Here is a 13,050-nt window from a genome sequence, read left to right as displayed (position 1 = left end):
GCGGATGGTCCGCTGTAGCGACCCCTAATGGGAGAAGTCGAAAGAAAGTTTAGTTTAGTGTTTCAATATTTTATCGGCAGCTCAAAAAAAAAATATATATATATATATATATATATATATATATATATATATATATATATATATATATATATATATATATATATATATATATATATATTCGTTAAAAGCATATATATATATATATATATATATATATATATATATATATATATATATATATATATATATATATATGCTTTTAACGAATATATATATATATATATATATATATATATATATATATATATATATATATATATTTTTTTTTTTTTTTAACGTAATATATATATTACCATATATATTCGTCTGTGCATATAAAATAGTGATGTAGATTAATCTTTATACAGTACGCAGAAAGGCAACACAGGGGACACCCAAGCGCGCGCGCAGCATCCCAAGCACGACACAACACTTGCATGCAAATCGCAGCGCGAGCGCGTGCAGGGTTGCGGGCGGCGCTGTGGAGGAGCGCACGTGCAGCATCTTTGCTGCTCTCCATTATTCCAGTCAAAGAGATGGAAAAGCAAGCATTCTTACAATGATTATCTGAGACGTTTAAATGATTGACTGCGGCAAAGGGAGTCTGTTGCACAGACTGTTTTTGCTCTTCTCGCGCGATCTGGGTGTATCGGAGTAAGCACGAGTTTGGGTTGTATCCATTCGTCGTTGTCAGCATCACGAAGTCGTGCTGCATAGTAAGTTCACAGTGAGTTCAGGCAAAACTACCTTTTTTTCCCTTGACCTCATTAGATCAATGCTGACCCACTATTGCATTTTCCAGGGATCTCAAAACTGTTTTTCCAATAATTAACGCTATAAATCGCATTGCATTTCAGTAATGCAAACTGCATATCAGTAATAGAAACAATTCAGCGATGTCTGCATTCAATATTGGCATTGATATTTAATGCATTTAAGTAATGACTGCATTGAATTTAAATATAAAGTGAAATGTTTCATTTTAATGCATCTGAAAAAGTTGCACATTTTTTATGCATTTTAGGTTTGATCAATAATGTCTAAAAGGCAAAATATTAACTACATAAAGACAGAAATCACTTACTAGCTTGATTTATTGCAGGATTTCCAATGAAACATGTTTATGCCAAGTAATAAACAATGACATAGAAACATATTTGCATGAGTATCTAAATGGTGCATGAGTAAACCAGTGTTTTGTGCAGTGCTGTATTTATTACAGTCGTTGTGCTTGTTAGAAATTGAATGGAGAACTGGAATATACTGCTGTGTGCTGAGTACAGAAATTACATGCCAGTGATAGACTTTTAGTGGAACAGGACATGTCCAATTGCCCTTCCTTATGCATGTATTAAATCTTACTCAGGTTAAATCTCAAGGGCTCAGTCATTGAGAGTGTTATATAATTAAAATATTTACCTCTTTATGTCTTTTTTTATTTTGTGTCAGTACAAAAGCAGCTTGGGGAGCAACCCCATGTGCCCTTGATGAAGGTTCTGGCATTGTATCATGACTGCAGTAATGCCCCATTGCTTTAAAAAGCTTCCATTAGAGAAATGACAATCTGTCTGGCCAAGTGACCAAGACTTTTTGAACTTGATCTGAGTTCAGTTTAGTGTGACTTTCGCTTTTTGATGAGCATGTGCACTGCAGATAGATGGAGAGGCATTTGCTGCACTTGGTTGCAATTAGGGGTCATGATGGTGTGGCGAGGTAGAGATATGGAGCGAGACATGAGGAGTCTCTGGCGGTATTTAGGCTTCGGTTTTACCACAGCATTCAGGCATGCTAGCAGCATTCTCATGTGGTGTCTATCATCATGCCAAAACCCAGAAAAGTCACATACATTTATTCTATGATCACAGCAACGGCAGGTTGTGAAATATCGTTTCCTACTTTGTGATATTGGGCAGAAAACAAGAGTAAAAAAGTTTGTGAAAAAATGAGCACTTTTAATAAACTATAAAAAATATTTGTTTTATAATACCGTCCTCATTGATACTTTAAGCTTTGATCAGATAATGATCTTTTTCTTTTACTTGGTCAGGGTCAAGGTGGATCAAGAGCTGATACTAGGACACTGCACAAGTATAGGGTGCCAGACTATTACAGGTTACCATGTGCATATAAATGTGTACATTTACTCAAAGCTAAAGGTTTATATTTAGCTGCCAAGCTTCCCTCTGGCATATTTTTGGGAGGAGGAGGGACACTGGAGAACCTGGAAGAAACATATGCAGACAGTATGCAGACACTAAAACTCCACAAAGACAGAAAATCAGAGTCAAAACCAGTGACCCTGATCAATTAATTCTAGTAATTGTTAATTGACTAAAAGACAGAAGCAGCAATTGGCTGATTGGATTACTTACTCATTTTGCTGAAAAATTTTCAGAATTTAATTTGAGATATTGATGCTGTTGGCATAAGATAATAATCAATACTAGATGAACTGATTGTTCTGTGTTTGTATGCATGTGCATGTTTGTATTCCTTTGAACACAGGCAGTGGCAAATCATTTTTAGGGGTCATGCTGTATTGTGTGCTAGCAGAGTGCATGCTGAATGAACAGACAAATAATATCTGTATAATGCATATTGCCCAGAGTCAAGACTCATCTAAAAATCAAGGCTGAAGCAGATAGTGCTCATTGCATACAGCTTATGAGCTTAGATAACCATTTTTGTGGTCACAAGTTCTTCCAATACTTTTGGAATATTTTTTTCCACTTTCCAAAACATGCTGGTAGTTAGATTAGCTACTATAAATTTTTACTAGGTGTGGAAGTGTGTAAAAGTGGTATAAGAATGGCCTGTGATAGAATGGCATCCCATCCAGAGTGTACTCTAATACCATGTCTACCTGTAGAGTTCTTTAAATGTTATGTTGTAATGTTGTCCATTTTTTTATGAACTTGTACACAAATGTAATTGTTTGATATTCCATTCATCTGACCTAGTTCAAAATAGTTTATTTTCTTTTACTGCTATTGAATTTATTATATGAGGAGGGGGAATTTTTATATTGCACAGTTCAGTGCCTTTTAATGTCAAAGTTTATCAGATTTAAGGTAGTAATAGATGAGATTTTAAGAAATATGGACTAGTTATTTATTTATACTCATTTAGCTAATTCACACTTTTAAATGTATAATTTGAACCTCTATTATATATGCTTATTTTAAACATACCTGTTATTTGAATTATTGTCTTAGAAGCAAAGTACTGACACTTGCATGACTTGTGTTCGCATGACAAGACACAATAATCTCATGCTTAACATGCCCTGAATATTATGCATGTAACATGCTCTAAATTCTCTGCCATGCACCCTTTTAAACCCTGGGCCTCTTGCCAGTGTTTACTGTAACCTGGACAGCTGCAGTAGTAGAAGAATCTGGCAGGGTGTTTGTGAGGATGAGTCAACAGCTGCCAGAGAATGTGTGATTCAGGCCTGGGCTGTTTGCCCCAGCACAGGCCTAGCAGGCACATTTTAAAGGAGCAAAAGCACTCCTCTAGCACTTTATTACCCATAGTTAACAAGTCAAACTGAAGCCTTTTCATCTGTGTAATCAATAAGAAGAAAAAGTATGAAATAGCGGCATTCAGTATGAAATTGCATCAGTATTAATGTAGGGCCACTACTGATCTACTTTATGGGTGAGATAACCTTGTCACAGGCCTAGATGCTTGTTTTTATATACCTTTAACTATCTAATTTTTAAATAAAAACCATTAGTGCTTTTAATTACCTTTACTACAGAGATACAGTGAGCTGTTATCTTTCTCATAGCAGAAGAATCACAGAGGGAGAGGAGAGAAGAGAGAGACTCGTGCCTGTCTCCTCTGCAGCTCCCAAAAGTCGACGCATAGGTCAAGTATCTTTTAAGCTGGTGTGGGAGTGATTTAAGTGGGAGAATGTATTCACCTGTTACCAGCAATACTCAGAATAAAAGTTTTTCATAAAAGTAACTCTTCACTGTCTGTTTATATTCTACACTGTATCCATAATACCTTTAAGCATTTGCAGTCACGCCTTAGTGTGCAGATAACGAGTTAGTGTGAGTTGAAAAAAATGTACAGTAACAAAACATCCTAAAATCGTGTCAGACATTTTATTCATTAAAAATGATGTCCAGTATATCAGAATGTCTATGAATGTCAGTTTATCTTATCATTTATGTTTTGAGTTGCATTGTAGGATCAAGAAATGCAGCTTGATATATTACCCTTCAAACTAAAAACTGTGCACTGCCATTAAAAAAAGGTTAAAGCTTTATCTTTAACTGGCTCTGGTATTGCAGTCTCCTTCTAAAAATGCAATAATTTACAGAAAACAGAAAAAAACATTTACTAACAAATACTATATCAGTGATTACACTTCAAAAAACAGTTTATTAGACCATTCACCATACAATACCTTGTGTAACTTAGTGTAACAAGAGATATGGTACATTTGTCCAAGCAGCGATATTACAGAAAATAAAATCAGAACCAAGCCTTCAAAGAGCTGTAGATTAACACAAATTAGACTCTTCCATACATTATGAGACACCCATCCTCATCTGGGTGGCACCGAATGTCCATTTATTACAGATAAACGATGTTGTGGTGTGCAGTGATGGTGATCAGAAGCAAACTGTAGTCCTGAGTCAGTGTAGCAGACTGTTAACTACAGTCCAAATCCATCCCTAAAGCGCCTGTTCTTACAAATACAAATAGCAGGGGTTAAGAGCCCCAAAGTTGCATGTTATTGGTGCTAGGATCTGAGCTTACAGTCTAAATTTACAATTAAACAGAAGTCCAAATGTTATGCACTGAGCTACCACCTACATGCAAAGTCACTTGGTCATGCTCCAAAATGTTACATCAGAATATAAACACTAACTAAATAGAGGATGATTTGTCTAACAGATTTATGTAAGCAGGTCACAAAAAATATTTGTAACTTATCTACTTTATGTACTTTGGCTTTTATGAATGAGTATATAAAACCCACAATGCTGAACCTAGTTCAGAAAAAATTCACATGCAGCATGTGGGCTTTGTAAAGTGGGTTTGCAGACATGTAAACATATATTGTTATGTCTGATTTTGTAAAGCTATGTTGAATCAATTGACTAGAGCAAACTATTAAACCTGGCAATGCGTTGACTCAGGTGTGTTAAGGGTTGGGAAATCCCCCAAATTAGATGTTCAACTGATGCAGACATGTCCACCCATGGCTGAATGTGTTTTTTTTCACCAAATAAAAACAAATGAACTTGTTTTTAGGTTTATACAAGGTTGAGTAAACTACTTATTTCTTTGTCTGCAGTACAAACATTAAAAGTAGAGGTAAATAAGAGTTACATTGACCAGACAATTTCTTTCTTGCTTATGTGTTTTCTTTTTAAAGCTTCAAATATCCGTTTAACTAGATTTATGGAATAATGTTGAGGAAACAAATCTACGCTAAAGGGAGATATAACATATTTAAAATGTCTTTTAAAATTCACATGGAACTGTTTGAATAGTGTAGCAGACAGTGTTAGTTTATACTGAGATGTTTTTCAAGATATGCTTGTCTGGGACAGGATGGAAAAATTCAAAAATTTCTTCTCTAAAAAAAATATGAATCAAACATAATTAGAAACAAGTTTATTAGAGGGACATCACAGGCAGGCCTTACTGTGAGTGTACTTTTATTTGGTTTTACTGAGTCGTACAAATATCAAAAAGTAATACCAAAAGAAATAACACTGTGAATGTGATATGTGATACAATAATTAATAACATAAACCAAAATGAATGACAAAAGAAATAACTAATATTAAAGTGAAGTGCTAATGTAATATGTGCTACAAAAAACACCATACAATGCATTCTTTCCTTGGCCTGTGCATGCAAAGGGTTAAGTAATTACCTGATGAGTTAAAGCAGGTTTTTTAGCTGATCATGCCATTATAATGTCTATGAATAATCTGTGCATATGATGGATTATGAAATTGGCTCTGTAGCTGGCAAGAACCTTGGAACATTTCTGGCTGACAAGGTTAAACTGTCCACTCCCTTTTCCCGAAACACACATATACAGTTATCTAATAACCATAATGGCCACCTTGCACATCCTGTTATAAGTTATAAGACATACTGCAGTTTTGTCTTATTTTTAATGCAGCATGTCCTCTGATTTTTTGGTATTGGAAGGCTTGTGTTAAAAGTGATCAGTGGATGAGGATGGTTGGAAAATGAAAGCTTTATATATTTGGCCTACAAACTAACTGTTCCAAACATAATATGTGTTATGTAAATGAACCATCGATTGATGTGACAGTTGATTTCCTGGAGTGTGTACGAGAAACAACAGAAATGCAAACCTGTCAGAATTTACCTATTAGACAGACAAAGGTAAGTTTGTAAAGTGATTAGTGTCAAGCACCATTTGTCTGACATTTAAATGCTGTCAGCAGTAGCCCTTGCACATACCTGCATACACAGATACTGTAATACACACTCGTACAGTATCACCACAGAATTTTAGGCCACTTTGCAAAATCATGTGTTCTTTTTGATGAGTGTGTATTTGAAATAACATCAACATTATCATGGTCTATGTGTGGCTTTTAGGAATCCTTTTATGGCCACCCTGACTGAGTATTTAGGCACGTTTAACCTCTGCCTTGTTTTCTTTTATTTCATGTGAAGTAAAAGCATAGTTCATATAGTTTATCCAGTCTGGGTATAAACCCAACCTTTGTAGTTTAATCTTTAAAATTAAATTAGCTGAACCTTTATATTACCTCACATATTGGATTTTGACTGTACAGCTAAAAGTCCTACATATTACAAATATGTAAGGCCTTTCTTGAAAAAGATGTTAGAGTATCTGGATGGAAGAATGGATAACATGGTGAACTGTGTTCATGGACAATGATAGCTGGAGGTGTTTCTGAGCCCATGCAGAGATTTTCATTACAGAATCTTGCCCATTTTAAATGCAGTGCCACCTGAGGGCTCGAAGATCAAAAGCATCCAATATAGATTTTCACCCTTGTCCTTGCACACAGAGATTTCTTCATCTTCATGTCCAAATACCACATTTGATTATTATGTACTGTAGATGATGTGGTATTCAAACTCTTCACAACTTTATGTTGAGGATCATTATTCTAAAATTGTTCCATAATTTGAAGAAGCAAAAAAAGATGTACCCTGTTTTTCCTTAAAACGGTTTATTTTCTCAGTTTAAATAATCAATATGTTATGTTTTGGCATGGTTGCTGTGTGGACGACTGCCCCAATAGGAAGAGAACTTACAAAAAAGCATTCCAACAAAGCATTTTAAAAGTCTCTTCTGTCTATACTGCAGTTAAAGCGCACTGCTGTTTCTGCATTTACTTGTCGGTGTGCCCTAAGTTTGTGCAAAGTAATTCTGTAAATTTTTTAAGGCAATATATTAACTACTACATTTTTACAACGATTTTTTAGACTCCAAGCTGGAAACAGTGTGAAGAGGAAGGGTGTGTGTGGTGGAGGATCCACCATGAAGCACCTGCCCATCCCTAAATGGCTTAGGCAGCTTGGATTGCCACAATACTGCTCACTGTTTGATGAGGAATATGATGGAGTGGAGGTGAGATGCTTAAATCTACATGTTCAAATGTATACACATCCTGTGCAAACTTTATGAAAACTACGCTGTGGTGGACTACAAATTCCAACACAGCCACAACAGAGTTGGGCCATTTTGCACTCAGGTGTTCTTTTGATATAAAAACCTTGAATCTGTATGTGGATGTATGGTAATTCTACGTATTTTATCAATATGGCCAGCTTTGATATTTTTCATCTTTAATGTGACAAGGAAACAAACTAAATTCAAGCTAAAAACTAATAGAACAATTGGAATCCAACAACGCCATGATTGTATAACTGTGCACACCATTTTTCAATATTACTTGCTGTGTTCAGAGTTAACTGTGGCCATTATACATACAGAATATAAGAATACTAAAGGTATTGTGTTAATCATGGAGCACTGCAAAAAGTTTGGAGAAAATGTGGCACCACAGGAAAATTAGCTTAGCTCAGGACAACCCTCCAAAGTCGATAAAAGGACAAGGAGAAAACTTATCAGCATGGCTACAAAGAGGCCTACAACAACAATCTCTCGTAACAAGAAGGAAGCAGTTTCTCATAAAAAAAAATAAAAAAAAGAACATTCGAGGCTGTCTAAATTTTACAAAATATATATTTACGGTCTGGAGAAACAAAGGCTGCATATTTAAGGCCCCATTCACACCTGGTATTAACACCTGTCCCACAACAGGATGGCCAAGACACATAGTTGTTTACACCTGGCATTAGAATGTGTTTCCTGTGGCCACTTGCGTTCGGAATTCAAACATTTTTTTGCAAGATAAAGGGTGTCATACATGTTATTACACTATCATTGTATTAAATCAGCCTTCCACTGCACATATTTGTTGGCAGAAACATCCCACAAAATCCAGAATCAGTGTTGAAATGTCAATTCCTATTGTCTCTGCATCATTCACCAGGTTCCTTTTTTATTTACCACATTGTATGTTTTTTATTATATTCACTAGCAATTATTAGTTAGTTTATATTGTCTGAAATGCATCAAGATGATGCAGTAAGACCATAATCACCACAGACCACCTCCATATGTGGTCTGAGTGATTGGATTAAAGTGTGTCTTCAAGTACATTTCAAATTTAGCACTGACCCCTTATAATCTGATCACCCAAAATGCATGGGGCCTAAAATATTTTGTTTTAAAATGAATAAATCGTTTTAAGTAAAAAGATAATTCAGCTACTTATCCAAAGAATACTATTCGTACATAGCAGCATAGTGATGGAAGCGTCATGCTTTGGAGATGCCTCTGTTCATCTGAAACAGGGCGTATAGTTTATAGTAGTGAGATTAGGATCGGCTAAGATATTGGTACAAAACCTGCTTGCAGAATGCTGAAGAACTTCTCATCCAAGACATGGTTTTAGGCAAAGAAAGATCAAAGTTTTAGAATAACCCTGAGCCCAGAGAAAACCTGCAGAATGGCCTAAGGAGTGCTATGCAGATGGGATTGCTTGGCACTGTGAAGGAGTAACATTTTTTTCAAGGAATAGTAGGATAAGAATTTCAGGTATGCAAAGCAGATAAAAGTCTCTCTACTAATGGGCTACCAGTCTCTTTACCAAATAACTGCTGTAATGCAAAGGGCACTATCAGAAAGTATTACAGGGTAGTAGACACTTATACAATCAGGGTATTTTAGGTTTTTCCTAATAATCTTTTTTAAACACAGTAAATGAAATATTTCTGACATTATTGTATCACGATTTATGACTGATTTATGAAAATATATAATGGTCTGTAAAAGTGGGATTTGTATATGTTTTGTGTAGATTAGGGCTGTAGCTATCGATTATTTAAGTATTCTAATGATTAAGCGAGCAATCTGATAAGAAGTACTTATTCTTTATTAAAGAGTAATACTAAATATACGAAAGAAAATAAAACTAAATTGTAAATTGATTAAAAACTAAACCAATTAAGTGCATTTAATTGCCAAACTACATCAAAATGCAAATACTGATATATATAAAATAAAAAAAAAAAACATAAATTTCAGATTATTAAAAAATAAATAAAAAAATAAAAAAAGTAAACACATGTATGGTGTTTTATTTATGTTTTAGTTTTAAATTAACAGAAACTTTGGAAACGTTTTGTCATTTTCTTTGGCCTGAATCCAATAGAAGCCCATTTCCGCCACATAAAAAGAAGTTAACGTAATTACATAAAATTATTTTATTTTTTATTATGCAGTGTCTTCTGTGTTTCCTGTCCAGAGCGCCTTCAAAGTTTAGTGGGTGGTGCATCAGTAATAATGGTCTGCGGAGAAACACAATGCTCAGTATGTAGTTAAATGGACTAAACGAAGCATCAAGTAAAATTATTTTGTATTTGATTTAATCGAGTTACTCGAGGAATTGTTTCAGCCTTAGTGTAGATACTTCTTTTGTGCACCCATGTCTTTTGTTTAACCATGTTTAACCATGTTTGAGGATAATATGTGGGATTAAGTCAGAATGGTGCTATGCAGAGATCATAAAGACTAGCACTGAGTTTCACACAAACTATATAGCTGAAAGGTCTTATCTCTCCATCCAGCTCTCACGCAAACATGCACACACATACGCAAGAAAATGAATATTATCTTTACAAGGGTTTGCTATTTACTACCAGACCCCGCAGAGGTCTGCGGAGATTTGTATGCTATCTCTGAAAAGCTTAGAACTGTCTTACCCCAGTATGAGTGAAATCTGGCAGCAATTCTTTGTTTAACGTCATTAAGTCCATCAGCAACCAACACTTAAGACTGACAGACATGTTTTGCCTGCCATTTTGCCTGTCTGCTTAATCTTTATTCATCTTCTCATAGCCCTAAGCTTAACCTGCAAAGCGAGCTCTCACTCAGTGTTGGAATGCGCTATTGTGATGACAGAAGCATCCAGAGATCGTAAACAGTAGCAAGCAGGAGAATTGGCAAACCTCATCTCACGTACACAAACACCTGCCTACACATAAGCCCTCACACAAACATGCTTTACTGCTCTTTTTTGGCATTTGCTGTGTTAGGAGCTCATTCCACCCAGCCATTATTAAGACAAAAGCATGTATTCAGGTTCAATGCGTTTGTTTGTTTTGGCAGTGTCAGGTCTGTAAGTAGGAGGAGAGGATCTAGCTTAGGCCCAACAAGGAGATTTATGGTGAACGGATAATTGCTGTTACACTGATGGTTTTCATAATTATTACATGTCAGGATATTTTAACACGTGCAGAGGAAACATATGTCCATAAGAGGATAAATATTGGACCTGTTTCAGAGAGGGTGTCACTGTGAGTTTATTTTTGCACAAATTATTTTGTACCAAAACAGTGGATAGATTTCATATGTAATTTCTATGCACAATTGTTGCAAAATTAAAAATAAACATCCACTTATAATTATAATCAATGATAAATTAACTGTCATTTATTTCATTTTTAAACCACTGTTTAGTTGCTTACACATACAAAAATATTATTCCAGTTTTCAGTTCAGATGTAGTTAATTTTGTTTAAATTCTCTTTAAAACCCAACTTATCCATGTAGAAGTCTTAAGCAGTCATGATAATCAATGCTTTGAGTGAAACACATTCACACTTGATACTTTCACACATGAGTGAACCCCAGAACACAGAGTTGTTTGAAATAGATCCAGTGACAGCTGTTTGTGATATTAGATAGCAAGGCTAAAATCAAATATGTATCAATAGCTTGAAAATTAGAATAGCATAAGCGAAAACCAGAACATTTGTAATTGTTTAACTCAAAACAAAAAAACATAAAATTCACTGTTCTGTCCTTATGTCCTTTTGTGTAATTTGTACTTTCATTAGAAAATGTGTACATATTTAAACTGTGCTTCTCATGCAAAGGCAATTTGGAAAAAAAAAGATGAACAAGTAAATAATACACCTTATTCATGTTTATTACACCTATCTATGTGTGTATCATACACTATATGGACAAATGTATTAGGACACCCTACTTTTCCAGCCATATAGGGTTCTGTTTTTACAGAGTTCAAGGCACACTATTGTTTAGGATGACTTTGGATGTGGTAGCATTAAGATTTTTCTTAAACTAGGAGGCCTAAAGCAGTTGCAGCATGACAATAACTTCACTAACATCCTTGTAGCTGAATGAGCACAAATCTCCACAACCACACTCCAGAATCTATTGGAACATCTTCCCAGAAGAACACAAGTGATTATAACTGCAGATAGTATGATTGGATGTTCAAAAAGCACATGCGAATCTTATGGTCAGGTGCCCACAAACTTTCGACCATATTGTGTAGTTGTGCCTTCCTAATCATTGCATTTACCACTGAAAGAGAGCTCAAATCCATGGGAGGTTTTATTATGGAATCAGCTAACATGAATATCATTGATAATCTCCCTAAATTTGCACTCTGTCTATATATGTATTTTCTTAGGAGCAAAGCAGTGGGCTTTACTCTGCTAGCAAATTTATATATTCAATTCTTGCCTGGACTGTACCCATGTAAAAAATTACAACTCAAGTTCTTAAAGATTGTAAATTTGTATTGTTGAGCCTGATCAATTGCAAAACCATTAAGATTGTGTGATGTGCAAACTAAGTAGAAGAAATATAGTTTTTATTAAATAATTAGTTATTGTACTTATTTTGATTTTGGAAATCATATAGAAAGTGTACATACTGCATATTCATTAAGACAAATGGAAAATGGTCATCACATTTCACATTTAGTCGAAATTTACTCTTATAATTCCATCCATTTGGGAAGCTGTTCCACTGTCCACTTTCCAGTGTGCTTGTGGACATTTGTGCTTCTCAACCACAAAGGTGTTAGTAAAATTAGTAAAGTGTGTGAGATCAGAGCTCTATAGTAGGCCACACAAAAGCTTCCTCTCCAAACCATGTAAACCATGGTGCTCTCTTTGTGCACAGGTCATTGCTTTGCTGGAAGAGGTTTGGGTTTCCAAAATCAAGTAAAAACAAAATTTTATTATATTGCATCCAAAGGCATCCTACACAATTGTGACCACACTTGGCAGAAAAGCCAAGTCCAAAAAAATAAATGTCACCGCCTGGATTTAACTAAGCAAATAAGTAAGAGCCTCCTATTGGATAATTACTGCATGGGTGATTATGTTTTAGCTGGCAAGTTATTTAACCCTAACTGATGCATTGTGTAGCTTCTTATTTCTTAAACAACCATGTTGGAAGACACATCCTGTGGTCATGGAAAAGATGTTAATCTGTTTCAGAAGGGTCAAATTATTGGCATGCTTTAAGCAAAGAAAACATCTAAGGAGATTGCTGAAACTACTAAAATTGGGTTAAGAACTGTCCAACGCAAAAGTAACAACTGGAAGGAGATTGGGGAACCATCGCATTTGATTAAA

General features: G+C 35.2%; 1 protein-coding gene across 2 annotated transcripts in view; it reads left to right on the top strand.

Moving 5' to 3' along the window:
* The first annotated feature begins 498 nt into the window (after positions 1-498).
* The window catches only part of bcar3 (BCAR3 adaptor protein, NSP family member), a 79,026-nt gene continuing 66,474 nt past the window's right edge, over positions 499-13,050 (top strand). The window contains exons 1-3 of one of the 2 annotated variants that reach the window (XM_083555501.1): positions 499-755; positions 7,510-7,654; positions 8,058-8,193. In XM_083555501.1, coding sequence (XP_083411627.1) covers positions 7,632-7,654; positions 8,058-8,193 — 159 coding nt within the window. In that variant the 5' untranslated portion in view covers positions 499-755; positions 7,510-7,631. The remainder of the gene's footprint in view (positions 756-7,509; positions 7,655-8,057; positions 8,194-13,050) is intronic. The other variant, XM_083555502.1, reaches the window with a different exon arrangement.

Source organism: Silurus aristotelis (assembly GCF_946808225.1).
Source record: "Silurus aristotelis genome assembly, chromosome: 11".
Taxonomy (NCBI): domain Eukaryota; kingdom Metazoa; phylum Chordata; class Actinopteri; order Siluriformes; family Siluridae; genus Silurus; species Silurus aristotelis.
The sequence above is the reverse complement of the archived record's forward strand: the minus strand, read 5'-3'. Positions and strand labels throughout refer to the sequence as shown.